At 48.7% G+C, this 16,655-nt stretch overlaps 1 protein-coding gene across 1 annotated transcript in view; it reads right to left on the reverse strand.

The window, feature by feature from the left end:
- EFNB3 (ephrin B3) overlaps positions 1 to 16,411 on the reverse strand; it is a 31,633-nt gene extending 15,222 nt beyond the window's left edge. Inside the window, exons 1-2 of the mRNA XM_083410796.1 lie at positions 16,152 to 16,411; positions 10,206 to 10,498 (exon numbers count right to left, since the gene is read on the reverse strand). Coding sequence (XP_083266922.1) covers positions 10,206 to 10,290 — 85 coding nt within the window. The 5' untranslated portion in view covers positions 10,291 to 10,498; positions 16,152 to 16,411. The remainder of the gene's footprint in view (positions 1 to 10,205; positions 10,499 to 16,151) is intronic.
- Between the last annotated feature and the right edge of the window lie 244 nt (positions 16,412 to 16,655).

Genomic DNA, 16,655 nt, shown 5'->3' on the forward strand with positions numbered 1-16,655 from the left:
GCTCAAGCACTGGGCAGAATGGAGCAGCTGCCGCAGCCTCAATGCCTGGGATGGGGGAAGACGCCATCTTGCCCTCTGCCTCAGGCGGCAAAATGTCTTGGGCCCCTATGCAATGTGTGGCTAGGGTTGACCAATGGCTCCCTCCATTTGTGGAGTGCTCCCCCCAGGGAGGTTCGGCTAGCACCTTCATTATACACCTTTAGGTGCCGTGCAAAAACATTCCTTTTCAACCAGGCCTTGGGCTGATTGACATCCGATACCGTTTTAAACGTGTCGTTGGTACGGGTGGAGGGCTGTTCGAGTTTTCATTATGTATTTTGTGTTTTTTAGCTTGTGTTTTAATGCTGTGAACAGCCCTGAGATCTACGGATGAAGGATGATATGCAAATATTATCAACAACAACAACAACAGGGCGTTCTCGGTAGTGGCCCCTACCCTGTGGAATGCCTCCCCATGATGCAGGTGGCGCTGTGGGTTAAACCACAGAGCCTAGGACTTGCTGATCGGAAGGTCGGTGGTTCAAATCCCCGCGACGGGGTGAGCTCCCGTTGCTCGGTCCCTGCTCCTGCCAACCTAGCAGTTTGAAAGCACGTCAAAGTACAAGTAGATAAATAGGTACCGCTCCAGCGGAAAGGTAAACGGTGTTTCCGTGCGCTGCTCTGGTTCGCCAGAAGCGGCTTAGTCCCGCTGGCCACATGACCACCCCACATGGGGTGCCACAGGGTTCTGTCTTGGGCCCGGTCTTATTCAACATCTTTATCAACGACTTGGAGGATGGACTCAAGGGCATCCTGATCAAATTTGCAGATGACACCAAACTGGGAGGGGTGGCTAACACCCCAGAGGACAGGATCACACTTCAAAACGACCTTGACAGATTAGAGAACTGGGCCAAAACAAACAAGATGAATTTTAACAGGGAGAAATGTAAAGTATTGCACTTGGGCAAAAAAATTGAGAGGCACAAATACAAGATGGGTGACACCTGGCTTGAGAGCAGTACATGTGAAAAGGATCTAGGAGTCTTGGTTGACCACAAACTTGACATGAGCCAACAGTGTGACGCGGCAGCTAAAAAAGCCAATGCAATTCTGGGCTGCATCAATAGGAGTATAGCATCTAGATCAAGGGAAGTAATAGTGCCACTGTATTCTGCTCTGGTCAGACCTCACCTGGAGTACTGTGTCCAGTTCTGGGCACCACAGTTCAAGAAGGACACTGACAAACTGGAACGTGTCCAGAGGAGGGCAACCAAAATGGTCAAAGGCCTGGAAACGATGCCTTATGAGGAACGGCTAAGGGAGCTGGGCATGTTTAGCCTGGAGAAGAGGAGGTTAAGGGGTGATATGATAGCCATGTTCAAATATATGAAGGGATGTCACATGGAGGAGGGAGAAAGGTTGTTTTCTGCTGCTCCAGAGAAGCGGACACGGAGCAATGGATCCAAACTACAAGAAAGAAGATTCCACCTAAACCTTAGGAAGAACTTCCTGACAGTAAGAGCTGTTTGACAGTGGAATTTGCTGCCAAGGAGTGTGGTGGAGTCTCCTTCTTTGGAGGTCTTTAAGCAGAGGCTTGACAACCATATGTCAGGAGTGCTCTGATGGTGTTTCCTGCTTGGCAGGGGGTTGGACTCGATGGCCCTTGTGGTCTCTTCCAACTCTATGATTCTATGATTCTATGATTCTATGACCCGGAAGCTGTACACTGGCTCCCTCGGTCAATAAAGCGAGATGAGCACCGCAACCCCAGAGTTGGCCATGACTGGACCTAATGGTCAGGGGTCCCTTTACCTTTTTAAATAATATAACATTTAGTAAACGTCTGAAGGCAGCCCCGTATAGGGAGGTTTTTTAAGGTTTAAAGTTTTACGGTGTTTAAGGTTTTACGGTATGTGCTGGAAGCCGCCCGGAGTGGCTGGGTACAAATAATAGTTGGGCCCAGGAGCCGCCATTTTGATTTCCCAACATGACCCCAACAGAGCATCACTCCAAAGCCCTGCGGGAAAGTAAAATGGTGGCTGGAGCTAGGAGACCCCCACAGCCCTGTTACCTGGTGCTACCTGCAGCAACAAAAATGAAATTTAAAAGTGTAGCAAGGCGGCTGTCTCAGTGGCCCCTGGCTGCGGGGGGGGGGGGGGCGCACATCAGTCGCACAAAAGATGTCACGCTTTGGATGTTGGGGCCGGCAAAATAATAATAATAAAAAATTTGTTTGTTACATTTCTAGATCACCTTTGCCTTCCAAGGTTCTTCCCATTTAAGCTAAGAGATGGTGACTGACTACAAGGTCCAGGGTTGGATTTAGGTTTGATAAGGCCCTAAGCAAGGTATTGGGGCCCTTTATATGTCCAGCTGTCCTTTGTCAACAACAAATTGTCGCTGTTTGTTGTGATGAATATATGTTATATGGTCATTTGTGGACCTCATAGGTATCTCAAGCCATTTGCCCCTGTTGCCAGGCAACCAGTCCATGCAGAATGTAGGCACCCTATATATTGAAAGGAGCAAACCTGTGACATTTTAGGGAGCAGGCTAGCAGGCGGGGCCCGTGACTTACATCCTAGGAGCCTACACAACACAACACAAAACACTATTGCTGTAGGTAGGTTATATTTCATTTGTTTTGTATCTTATATTTTGGAAATGTACAGGTGAAACTCGAAAAATTAGAATATCGTGGAATTTCAGGAATTCAACTTCAAAGGTGAAACTAATATATGAGATTGACTCATGACATGCAAAGTGAGATATGCTTCTACTTCTCAGAGGTCCAATCTTGCTCGATTTGCAATCCTTGTTTTGCTGATTTCCTTGAATATTCTAATTTTCTGAGATTGTTAATTTGGGGTTTCCATAAGCCGGAACGCCATGATCATCGCAACGATAACAAATCAAGGCTTGACATATCTTGCTTTGCATGTCGCGAGTTATCTCATATATCAGTTTCACCTTTCAAGCTGAATTATGAAAATAAAGGAACTTTTCTACGAGATTCTAATGTTTCGAGTTTCACCTGTAGAACAAATCAAGGCTTGACATATCTCGCTTTGCATGTCACGAATCTATCTCATATATTAGTTTCACCTTTGAAGTTGAATTAGTGAAATAAAGGAACTTTTCCACGATATTCGAATTTTTCGAGATTCACCTGCATATCCAAGGTTTTTTCCGTTTAATTTTTTTGGGGGGGCCCAAGAGAGTGGGGCCCTAAGATACAGCTTGTTTAGCTTATACAGTGGTACCTCGGGTTTAGTATTTAATTCGTTTTGGAGGTCCGTACTTAACCTGAAACTGTTCTGAACCTGAAGCACCACTTTAGCTAATGGGGCCTCCTGCTGCTGCCGTGCCGCCGGAGCACGATTTCTGTTCTTATCCTGAAGCAAAGTTCTTAACCTGAGGTAATATTTCTGGGTTAGCGGAGTCTGTAACCTGAAGTGTATGTAACCCCAGGTACCACTGTACGTAAATCCGGCAATGCCAAGGTCACTCAGGGCGCTTCATTCGAACCCTGCTCTCTCAGGCCCTAGTCCGGCGCTCTATTGCGCCACATTATGCTCTCTTCCCCAGTCCTGCGGTTTCCAGCAACTGCTATAAGGCCACAGGCTCAAGTCCGCCACACGCTGATCCGTTACTCCTGGACTGGGCACCCTCACGTGTTCACAGGGTGGGACTTTGCCCACCCTACTGAGACCTGCTGAAGCGGGGACTCTGACCCCCTTCGTCCAGCGGGTGCTTTTCCGGAAGGTTCCAAGCTGGCGATGCCACGCGGCATCCCGAAGCCTTTGGGTTCTTTCGTTCCACTTCTGCGAGGGAAACGGGGGACCCTAATGGATTTTTTAAAAGAGAGAGATTTGGGGGGGGGGGGTTCGCGTGCAGCACACGGCGCGGGACTCTCTCTCGCTGGCAGCTGCCGGGGGCTCTGGGAAGCTGGGCCCGTCGGTTCAGTTTAGACTCGCTCGGCTGAGCCCTCACAAAGAACATGCCTGGCCGGTGGGGGGCCACCCTTTGCGAGGCTGCAGACGCAGGGCAGGCATGAGAGACGGCCGTGCCCACCCCCCTCTCGGTGCCCACCTCCCCGCCAAAAGGCCGGGGCCTGCATGCTTGCCCAAGCCCCTCTCCGGAGGGAGACACAAGCTAGTCCACGGGCTCCTGGCAATTGAGGGCATCCTGCGATTTCTTTAAAAGGACAACACACCGTTTTGTTGTCTTTGTCCATGAGTTTTAATAAAGAAGTTTTAATAAAGAAGGCTGATCGCCGAAGAATTGATGCTTTTGAATTATGGTGCTGGAGGAGACTCTTGAGAGTCCCATGGACTGCAAGAAGATCAAACCTCTCCATTCTGAAGGAAACCAGCCCTGAGTGCTCACTGGAAGGACAGATCCTGAAGCTGAGGCTCCAAGACTTTGGCCATCTCATGAGAAGATTCCCTGGAAAAGACCCTGATGTTGGGAAAGATGGAGGGCACAAGGAGAAGGGGACAACGGAGGACGAGATGGTTGGACAGTGTTCTCAAAGCTACCAGCATGAGTTTGACCAAACTGTGGGAGGCAGTGGAAGACAGGAGTGCCTGGCATGCTCTGGTCCAGGGGGTCACGAAGAGTCGGACATGACTAAACAACTAAACAACAACAACATCGTTTTGACTTTTTACAGCTGCACTCTCCGAAATTAAAAGTTTCAAAAAAGAAATAACTAAAAAGACAAGCCGTTATCTAACCTTAGGTATATTGGATGTGTGGCCAGCTTGGATATGCATTTAAAAATATTAAATTGCTTTCCCCGATACTCGCCAGGGATATAATATCTGAGCGAATGGAATGATTTACAAGGGCTGCCCGGGGTGGAGGGGGCTGGGGGCTGGCACCAACCTGAAGCTGTGCCCTCGGACTTGTTAGTCCTCAGAGGGAGGAGATTTGTGGCAGCCCCCCCCCCCGGCACCCGCGATAGCGATGCGCCCCATTTCCTCATGGCACTGGAAACGCGGCCATCACCGTTTGATTATTTCTGCCCAAGCTTTCTAGGGAGATGGAAAAAATGTCGAGGCTCCTGCATTTTGGGGGGGTTGGTCTTGATGACCCCTGGGGTCCCTTCCAGCTCTGTGATTCTACGGTGGCTGGGCTTTGTGGTGCCAATTAAGGCAGGCAAAACATGCTGAGATGCAGCCACTTTTTGGGTGGGGGGGCTTTAAATGAGTGGCTTGCCGTTTCCTCTTCCATCACTTCCTGTCCTAGATGGTGCCACCACCTCCCCTGCCCCCAGCCAGCCGATTTCCTTCTTCCCTTCCCTCCTTCCACTCAGCTGTCTCGCGCTCTACCTCATGCTTGGCTGGGCATAAATTCATTTGAAGGGGGAGGAAAAACTGGGTCAACGACGCCTTGCCACCACCACCGGAAAAAAAAAACCCCCACTATGTCCGCCCTGATGCTCCCATCACCTGGCTTTGAGGGAGGGGGGCGGCGGGAAGTGTCAGTGTCTGGGGTGGGGGAAAGTGGTGGAAAAGCTGGTGGCTGTCTTGCCCGGTGGGTAGAGCAATGACCTTGATTTGTAAATATATAAATATAAAAAATAAGGTGAAAACGACGGCGACTGTAGAGATCTGGATTCCCTCGCTTGCCCCCCCCTGGTTGGGCGGAAGAGGAGGGGGAGACACAGGGTGGTCACAAGTGGGTTTCTTTCAACGTTCGTCTGCTTGCCCAGGGGCGCAACCCAGGCTGCAAAGCAGAGAGAAGGGAAGAAAAGGCAGAAAGAGGAAGATATATATATATATATCTGTATCTATATAGATTGTGTGTGTGTGTCTTTGAGAGGAGAGGGAACGGAAAACTGCTATCCACCACCCTTGGCAGCCACGCAAACCCCGTATATCTGGGCCCGCGTGGCCCTAAACAACAACCCCACAGATATCACTTGCACGCCCTGGGGCGGGAAAAGGGACTTTGCATTAAACGGGGTCCCTGGTGCACACCCCCCCCCCCTTCAGAAACAGTAGCATCTCAGAAATGGTTGACACAGGAGTGGGGAGGGCGCTTTATGCTCGCAAGAGGAAGGGGGGAGTTGAGTTAGCCCCCCCCACACACACACCATGGAAAGAGCAGACAAATTGGTGTGTGTGTGTGTGTGTGTGTCCGGGCTGGGAGGTGGAGATTGGCTGGTTACCCCAAAGTGGCTGCTGTGGTACAGCCAAGTGGCTGGCTCATACAGGTTTGCCAGGAGACAGTTGCCATGGCGATGGCTGAAGGGCCACCCCAGGCAGCCGGAGCTGATGAGACAGGGATGCTGAAGGGTGGGGAGAGGAAAGGGGAGGGGGTGGTTAAAGGACTTGGTCCCTCTCCTCTTCCTTAAAAGATCAGGGGACGCTCACCAGCCGTGCCCCAAAATGTATCCCTCTCCCTTTGCCCCGAGGACTGAGATGGGCTAGAATAGGCCTTAGGACGGCCTAGTCAGCCTCAAATTCCCTCCAAAGGCCTAGTCCCTTTCAATGCCGAACTCCCAGCCTCCCTCACACGGTATCATTGGTTTCCAACAAGATAAACCCTGGGCAACGGCCACGCATTGCAGGTGGGGCTGCCCATGAAAAGAAAAAAAATACAGTGGTGCCTCGCAAGACGAAAAGAATCCGTTCCGGGAGTCTTTTCGTCTTGCGGTTTTTTCGTCTTGCGAAGCAAGCCCATTAGCAGATTAGCGCTATTAGCACTTTAAGGGCTAAAAACGGCTTTTTAAGGGGTGGGGGATTAGCGGTTTTGCTGCTAAAATGCTTTTAGCAGCTTAGCGATTCAGAATAAGGGGTTTTGGAGCAAAAAAAAAAAACCTCAACATTTTTCGCCAATTTTCGTCTTGCGAAGTAAGCCCATAGGGAAATTCGTATTGCGAAGCGCCTCTGCAGACGGAAAACCCTTTCGTCTTGCGGGTTTTCCGTCTTGCGAGGCATTCGTCTTGCGGGGCACCACTGTATGGCGGTGAAACTACTGTGGTTGCCACATTTCCCTACTTTCTTGGCAGAGGCGCAAAGCCTGGCCTTTCTGCGAAGCCACCAACAGAATCAGCTCGCCTCTGTGCCCAATAGGTGCCCTCCAGGCGTTTCGAACTACAACTCCCGTCGGTCCCAACCAGCCGCAACGAAACCCAGTATCCGAAACAAACACAAACATCCTTCTGTGCCCTCACCCTGCTATTTCCCCTGCCCACCTCTCTCCCTTTGTTTCCCTTCTGTTTGTCTCCCCTTGGGGGCAGAGACCCGAGCTTTCCTTCTTTGTAATTCGCCGCGTACACGGATGGCGCTACATCAGATCACCAACAGCGGCAGCAGCAGCTACGGATGTTGCAAGTCGTTGAGGAAAAGGTGACTGATTATTCACGGAGGAGGTGTGGGCGCTCCTTGGCAGCAATGGGCGCATTTAATGTTCTGCTCTCCACCGCTGTGCCAGGGAATAGGCGCCTTCCGCCTTCCTTGGCCAAGAAGCACACGTTCCCGCTTTTCCTGCCTCCCACTTCTCCTGCCCCAGGTATGCCTGGGGGGCCACGGGAAGCAGGCAGTTAAAGCACCCCCAGCTGTGTTTTGTGGACGTGCCACTTGGACCTTGTGCAAAAACATTGATCCTGTCGAGATGGAAGAATGTCTCAGTGCTGTTCCCCCCCGTTTTCCAACCTTGTATTCAATGCATCCAATTTCTCCCCCCATTTGTACATTTTTCTTTGCAAATGGTTCACACAAATATCTGCGTTTTCACATTTCCCGATACATCTCCATTTTGGTACACCTTTTTTCTTCTTCTAAGACTTTGGAGCACATTTTTGGGTGGCTGGAGAACAGCGTCGCGACATCCAGAGACGTGCACAGCTTTTAAGGATGTTTGGGTTTGCTTATTGGCCCGGGCAGTGTGAATTACCGTGTTTTTCGTTCTATAAGACGCACCAGACCATAAGACGCACCTAGTTTTTGGAGGAGGAAAACAAGAAAAAAAAATATTCTGAATCTCAGAAGCCAGAACAGCAAGAGGGATCGCTGCGCAGTGAAAGCAGCAATCCCTCTTGCTGTTCTGGCTTCTGGGATAGCTGCGCAGCCTGCATTCGCTCCATAAGACGCACACACATTTCCCCTTACTTTTTAGGAGGGAAAAAGTGAGTCTTATAGAGCAAAAAAATATGGTAAGTAAATTCACTTTCGAATGCAATCCAGTCTTCACTGCGAGATCACATTCATCCGGTACTATACCAGCTGCACTGGCTCCCGGTGGAGTATAGGATCAGGTTTAAGGTGCTGGTTTTAACCTTTAAAGCCCTATACGGCCTAGGACCCTCGTACCTACGGGACCGCCTCTCCTGGTATGCCCCACAGAGGAACCTACGGTCTGCAAATAAAAACATCCTGAAGGTCCCAGGCCTCAGAGAGGTTAGGCTGGCCTCAACTAGAGCCAGGGCTTTCTCGGCTGCGGCTCCAATCTGGTGGAATGCTCTGTCACAAGAGACTAGGGCCCTGCAGGACTTGACATCTTTCCACAGGGCTTGCAAGACAGAGTTGTTCCACCAGGCCTTTGGTCAGGGCACAGCCTGACTCCCTCCTCTGGCAACCTGCACAGAATTTTGCTTAACGGTTGCCATTAATTTGATTTTAATTAATTTTATAATGAAATGTTTTTAGAATGTTGGATTATTTGATTGTTTTATTATTTGATTGTTGTTAGCCGCCCTGAGCCCGGCTTCGGCTGGGGAAGGCGGGATATAAATAAAAGTTGTTGTTGTTGTTGTTGTTATTATTATTATTATTATTATTCCCCATCTGTTCTTAGGGCATACATGCAAAGGAATTGAGGCCCTTTCGGAACAAATAAAGGGCTGCTCATTCATCCCTAGCCACCAACGTCATTGACTTCTGGGTGCAATTCAACGGACTGGTTGTGCCCTAAAAACAGCCCTATGTGGCCAGGGACAAGAATATCTGAAGGATGGTCACCATCTCTTGTCTCCCCGTATAACTGAGATCTATCTCTGGTTGATTTGTATCCCATCTTTCCACCAGCAGCAGTGCAAATACAAAGATGCCACAAGATGCAACAACATCAATCTCTTTAGTGTTGTTTTTAAACAGGCACCCATGTTGTGCTTTAATTTGGTTTTCTTGTTTCATTCTGATTGTTTTTAATTTTTGCTGACTGCCTTCCTCTTTAGTCTATTGGAAAGTTGCAATGATGAATAGGTGCATTCCATATACTACGCGGGGGGTGCGGGTGGCGCTGTGGGTTAAACCACAGAGACTAGGGCTTGCCGATCAGAAGGTTGGCGGTTCAAATCCCCGCAACGGGGTGAGCTCCCGTTGCTCAGTCCCTGCTCCTGCCAACCTAGCAATTCGAAAGCATGAAGTGCAAGTAGATAAATTGGTACCGCTCCGGCGGGGAGGTAAACGGCGTTTCCACGCACTGCTCTGGTTCGCCAGAAGCGGCTTAGTCATGCTGGTCACATGACCCGGAAGCTGGACGCCGGTTCCCTCAGCCAATAAAGCGAGATGAGCACCGCAACCCCAGAGTCGTCCGTGACTGGACCCAACGGTCAGAGGTCCCTTTACCTATATACTACGCATTAGGTAGAAGCACACAAGCCCTGCTCCCACAGGTATACCCTTAAAGAACATTGGAAACACATTCTTACCCTCAAAGGATTCTGGGGATTATAGTTTATGCCTCAAGAGTTCCAATCCCTAGCAACCCTCAAACTACAGTGCCCAGAATTAATTCCTTTCGGTAAATAATATGCTCCGGATATGCTTTAAAGCAGGGTTTCCCAAAATTGGGCCTCCAGCTGTTTTTGGACTACAGTTCCCATCATCCCTAACCACTGGTCCTACTAACTGGGGATGATGGGAGTTGTAGTCCAAGAACAGCTAGGGACCCAAGTTTGCGAAACCTTGCTTTAAAGGCACAATGTGTATGCAGCCGCAATCCATCTCAGCTACCTCTGATCTGAACATTATTTTTTAAGGATCTCTTACACTCTCTCTCTCTCTTTCTCAATATCCTGTGTGGTGCATGGGTTTTAACCACGATTTCCTGTTCCTTCAGCCGCATCTACAGCCTGCCAGACTGGCGGCGGCACCTACAGACATCTCAAGGCCTTGCAGTTCTGTGCAAGCGCGGGATTTGGTCTGCGGAGGGGACGTGCAGAAAGAAAAGGAAATCCCCCCCCCCTTCCCCAGGGTGTTAAAACTTACTGATGATGTAATAGTCTTGGTTGGTCTTGAACTCGTGGCCCCAGAGGTTGGGGCTGTACTCCTGGAACTTGATTGTGAAGCGCATGTCTTGCTCGGGCCGGTCGCAGGTGAGCAGCAGGTTGGGGGTGCGGAGGATCTCGCAGCGCTCGGCCTGCTCCGTCTGGACCAAGTACAGCTTGTAATATTCATAGTCCTCTGTGGAAAAGGGGCCCAGCGGCACAGAGCGGGGGCAGATGAGGTCCAGGCGGTCGCCAATCTGGGGGTACAAGACGTAGCCCTCCTCGTTCTGGAACCTGCAGGGGAGCAACGGATAAAATCAGCTCAGCGGAGCGCACCTGGGAGCCAGGACTCTGCATTCTTTCTTTCTAGTTCAAGTACCGTATTTTTTGCTCTACAAGACTCACTTTTTCCCTCCTAGAAAGTAAGGGGGAATGTGTGTGCGTCTTATGGAGCGAATGCAGGCTGCGCAGCTATCCCAGAAGCCAGAAAAGCAAGAGGCTATCCCAGAAGCCAGATCCCTCTTGCTGTTCTGGCTTCTGAGATTCAGAATATTTTTTTCCTTGTTTTTCTCCTCCAAAAACTAGGTGCGTCTTGTGGTCTGGTGCGTCTTATAGAGCGAAAAATACGGCGCTTTTTATTGAGATTTAAGAACACCACCACCAACCAACAAAAACATCAAATCTTGTTACATACACCCTACTTTATGCTCCATAGAGCCGTTGACTTCCCTCCTTCCCTTCCGCAAGTTTTCTTATTCCAGTCTATAATTCACAGTTTCACTGATTAAAAATTACACCATGACGTAAGAATTAATTCAATCCTGCCAACGTTTTCATATTTCTACAATTCTCACTTATATAAACCATGAATTTACTCCATTCTTTTTGGTACTTCGTCTCCTCCTGATTGCGAATTCTGTGTGTCAATTTTGCCATTTCAGCGTATTCAACCAACTTTATCTGCCATTCCCTTACAGTCGGAATCTCCTGTGACTTCCACTTTTGGGCTATCAAAACTCTAGCTGCTGTTGTTGCATACAAATATACCGTATTTTTTGCCCTATAAGACGCACCAGACCATAAGATGCACCTAGTGTTTGGAGGAGGAAAACAAGAAAAAAAAAAAATATTCTGAATCTCAGAAGCCAGAACAGCAAGAGGGATCGCTGCGCAGTGAAAGCAGTGATCCCTCTTGCTGTTCTGGCTTCTGGGATAGCTGCGCAGCCTGCATTTGCTCCATAAGACGCACACACATTTCCCCTTACTTTTTAGGAGGGAAAAAGTGAATCTTATAGAGCAAAAAATACAGTAATCTTTGGTCTGTCTTCTTAATATCTTCTCCCACCAAGCCTAGCAAAAATTCTTCCGACTTTTTTGGAAAAGTATATTTAAACATCTTTTTTAACTCATTATAGATCGATTCCCAAAACTCATGGTAAAAATCGCCATCCTTTTCCTTACATTTCCAGCAAGTTTTGCCACTTGTCCCATACATAGGACCCTGCATTCTTTCAACCAGCCTCCCTCATAACAACAAAACCCAGCGGCCCCAGCGCCTGGGGAAGTTTGCTTGATGTCCATTTCCAGGACGGTTCGAAGGTCCAGCCAGGTTCCCCTCAAAGCACCTGGGAGCTTGTTCTCTAGTAAAAGAGTGGCCTAGCACCCTGGGTGAAAGGATGCAAAGAACCAGGGTGCCCTAGGCAGAAGGGGACCCCGCGGTGCTTAATTACGAAACCAACGTTAAATAAGTTGGAGTTCTTGTTATTAAATATACCAAGAAAAAAGCACACCAAGAACTCAGGCCAATATAAGTTTCAGTAGTGGGAGTGGTCCCTACTCGCAAATCAATAGTCAATTGGATGAAGGACTCAAGGGCATCCTGATCAAATTTGCAGATGACACCAAACTGGGAGGGGTGGCTAACACCCCAGAGGACAGGATCACACTTCAAAACGACTTTGACAGATTAGAGAACTGGGCAAAAACAAAGAAGATGAATTTTAACAGGGAGAAATGTAAAGTACTGCACTTGGGCAAAAAAAATGAGAGGCACAAATACAAGATGGGTGACACCTGGCTTGAGAGCAGTACATGTGAAAAGGATCTAGAAGTCAACTACAAGAAAGAAGATTCCACCTCAACATTAGGAAGAACTTCCTGACAGTAAGAGCTGTTCGACAGTGGAATTTGCTGCCAAGGAGTGTGGTGGAGTCTCCTTCTTTGGAGGTCTTTAAGCAGAGGCTTGACAACCATATGTCAGGAGTGCTCTGATGGTGTTTCCTGCTTGGCAGGGGGTTGGACTCAATGGCCCTGGTGGTCTCTTCCAACTCTATGATTCTATGATTCTATGAAAAACTAATCCATTCAAAAGTATGTATTCTGACAAAGATTACAAACTCAAATCACTGACTTCTGCTCAAATGATTGAAACTAAGACCTTCACGTCAAATCTAACTAAGGACTAAGATGAACTTATCTCTACTCATAAACTCTTATCTATAATTCTGTAACGAATTATTGTGTTATGGTTCCTTATGAGTTTGTAATCTCCGTTTGAGTTTGTAATCCTTGTCAGAATACATACTTTTGAATGGGTTAGTTTTTGTTACAACTGGCTACTGATTTGTGATTAGAGACCACTCTCAGTATTGAAACTTATATTGGCCTGAGTTATTGGTGTAATTACGAAACCAAAGCAACAGGTGTTGATAGCAGTGAGGAGCAAGGTTGAAAACACAGTTGTGTCGGGGCTGGTTTGTGGAAGGGACATTTCTCTGCAGAAAGGCTTTCTGCAGATGCTCAGAGACACCAGCCTTTTAACGCTCAACGGGCTGAGCCCAGACGTTGGAAGAAACTAGAGGTAAAGGTACCCCTGCCCGTACGGGCCAGTCATGTCCGACTCTAGGGTTGTGCGCCCATCTCACCCAAGAGGCCGGGGGCCAGCGCTGTCCGGAGACACTTCCGGGTCACGTGGCCAGCGTGACGAAGCTGCTCTGGCGAGCCAGCACCAGCGCAGCACATGGAACGCCGTTTACCTTCCCGCTATAAAGCGGTACCTATTTATCTACTTGCACTTAGGGGTGCTTTCGAACTGCTAGGTTGGCAGGAGCAGGGACCGAGCAACGGGAGCTCATCCCACCGCGGGGATTCGAACCGCCGACCATGCAATCGGCAAGCCCTAGGCACTGAGGTTTTGCCCACAGCGCCACCCGTGTCCCTTGGAAGAAACTACTGGTATTAAATTAAGCCAGGAAGATTTAAGGCTCTCTGTAACCGGAAATTTGGTGGACACCTTCCAATATCATTGGAAACATGTCAGTTTCCCCATCACACGCCCAGCTGCAAACAGCCTCTCATGGCAAGCAGTGGGGTGAGATGGTTAAGAGTCTTGGACTAGCAACTGGGAAAGACTAGGGCTCCAGACCCCATCCAGCCATATGGAGCTTGCTGGATGAACCGTGTCTCTTGGCCTATCCTACCTCACAGGGCTTTTGCGATGCTAAAATGGGGCTTGAGAGAAGCATTGTTTATATTGGTGTATGCAACATTTGAGAGGGACGCGGGTGGTGCTGTGGGTTAAACCACAGAGCCTAGGACTTGCCGATCAGAAGGTCGGCGGTTCGAATCCCCGCAATGACGGGGTGAGCTCCCGTTGCTCGGTCCCTGCTCCTGCCAACCTAGCAGTTCAAAAGCACATCAAATTGCAAGTAGATAAATAGGTACCACTCCGGCAGGAAGGTAAACGGCGTTTCCGTGCGCTGCTCTGGTTCGCCAGAAGCGGCTTAGTCCTGCTGGCCACATGACCCGGAAGCTGTACACCGGCTCCCTCGGCCAATAAAGCGAGATGAGCGCCGCAATCCCAGAGTCGGCCACGAGTGGACCTAATGGTCAGGGGTCCCTTTACCTTTACCTTATGCAACATTTGCAGACGTCGGCACCTTCCAGGTGCTTTGTACTACAACTCGCAGTTGGTCCCAGGTTTTGGGAGGCAGGTCTACACACACACACAATACTTTTTGCTTCACTCTCACCCCAGGACAAACAGGTGCTCTTTCTCAAAAGAACAAGAGCCCTATACTGACTCCGTTCACCAGAGAAACAGGCACGACCGGTGAATACACCACGAGGACCTCCGACCCTGGCCCACATTGTGTTTTTGCAAATCTCCTTCTAGGTTTATAAATCAGGGCTGCAAATTTTAATTCACTGATTGGTTCGGCTAATCAATTTCAGAAGCCTTTTAAAAGTTTGCCCGGGAAGAACGTCTCCACAACATGAGGGAACCATTCGTCCCTAGTGAAAGTGTAAGGAGCTGGGCTGCTTTAGGGTTGCTGGTGGTGGAAAAAAAAATTAAATATGCGTAGCATTTTGACTAAAAGTCATCACGAGAGCTTTTTGTTGTTTTTGGTGTAGTTTGGAGTGTTGTAACCTTTTGCCACGTCTTCCTAGATTGCCCCCGCCTGCCAAAACTGTTTGTATTTTGCAATCAACTGAAAATAACGCCCATATTTGACAAGTCATTTTGGCTCACCTGCCAAAATCAGACAAAAACTGTGGATAGTGAGCACCTTCTCTACAAAGGCAACTACCACCAGACATTTCAGGTATCAGACCTGGAGTCCTGTGTCCAGTTCTGGGCACCACAGTTCAAGAAGGACACTGACAAACTGGAACGTGTCCAGAGGAGGGCAACCAAAATGGTCAAAGGCCTGGAAACGATGCCTTATGAGGAACGGCTAAGGGAGCTGGGCATGTTTAGCCTGGAGAAGAGGAGGTTAAGGGGTGAGATGATAGCCATGTTCCAATATATAAAAGGATGTCACATAGAGGGGGGAGAAAGGTTGTTTTCTGCTGCTCCAGAGAAGCGGACACGGAGCAATGGATCCAAACTACAAGAAAGAAGATTCCACCTAAACATTAGGAAGAACTTCCTGACAGTAAGAGCTGTTCGAGAGTGGAATTTGCTGCCAAGGAGTGTGGTGGAGTCTCCTTCTTTGGAGGTCTTTAAGCAGAGGCTTGACAACCATATGTCAGGAGTGCTCTGATGGTGTTTCCTGCTTGGCAGGGGGTTGGACTCGATGGCCCTTGTGGTCTCTTCCAACTCTATGATTCTATGATTCTATGACCAGAAGTCTCTAAGATAATGTCTGCTATGACAATAATAATAATAATATAATAATAATTTATTATTTATACCCCGCCCATCTGGCTGGGTTTCCCCAGCCACTCTGGGCAGCTTTCAGCAGAATATTAAAATACAAAATGCAGGAATCGTAAAACACAGACAAGAGACCGTGTTTCCTCGCTTCAGAACGGCTGTTTTTGCCCATATGCAAATTATGCAAATTTAATCAACTGATTAACTGACAAAAACTCCCGCGATTGAAAAACGAAGGTTTCTTCAACTGGGTTGGCAGCCCTACTTATAAATGTCCTGACATTTGGAGGCGTTTAGCACATCCCTTTAAATAATAATAATATTATTAATAATCACGCAAAATCCTATTTAAAAAGCAACTGATTGAAGTTGCCTCAAAGACCCCAAAATATAAAGCCCAGAAGTTCTGTGTTCTTCCACCTCCCGGGTGAAGTTCTTTGCATCTGTCTTTAATTTGCGTTTCTTGGTCTCCCCCGCGCCATCCTTCCCGAAAAAAGCAGGGCACCCCCCCACTCTCCCTGCTCCATCAGTTGGTCCCACATGCCCTGGGAGCATCATGCGCCGCCCCCCAAACCCATGCAAGGAACCATCAGAGAACCGACAAAGAATTCCAACCCTGTATTCAAACCTGTTGACATTTGACCCCAGAGCCGCCTGTCCCCAGCCCCCAGGGACAGATCAGCTGCCAAATGAGATAATAGCCCAGGAGAAGGAGAGGCATGACTGAGGCCTGGCCAGGGGTGGTGGTGTGGTTAGCAGAGCAGCGGATAAAAGACTCCTGGGCCCTACCCCTTGCTCAGAAAAGGAGGGGAGTGGAGGTCGTGGGGATTCCTGGGGTCTATCCTGTAGCCTTAAGTCATTTGGCCCTGCAAAAGCCTCGGCCGAGGGGTGACCTGGGACACGGGCAGCTCAGTCTGAGCCAGAGCTTCACCAAAATCTGCAAAAAAACTGTGAATATTAACTGGGCAGCAGTGCTTTAAGAGGGGCAGGATAACTGCCGCAAAACAGCAGTAAGGCAAGAGCCAAAGTTGGCTTGCAGCTGGGTATACCGTATTTTTTGCTCTGTAAGACTCACTTTTTCCCTCCTAAAAAGTAAGGGGAAATGTGTGTGCGTCTTACGGAGCGAATGCAGGCTGCGCAGCTATCCCAGAAGCCAGAACAGCAAGAGGGATTGCTGCTTTCACTGCGCAGCGATCCCTCTTGCTGTTCTGGCTTCTGAGATTCAGAATATTTTGTTTCTTGTTTTCCTCCTCCAAAAACTAGGTGCGTCTTGTGGTCTGGTGCGTCTTATAG

This window comes from Podarcis tiliguerta (genome assembly GCF_965153285.1).
Source record: "Podarcis tiliguerta genome assembly, chromosome: 13".
In the NCBI taxonomy this organism is placed as follows: Eukaryota; Metazoa; Chordata; class Lepidosauria; order Squamata; family Lacertidae; genus Podarcis; species Podarcis tiliguerta.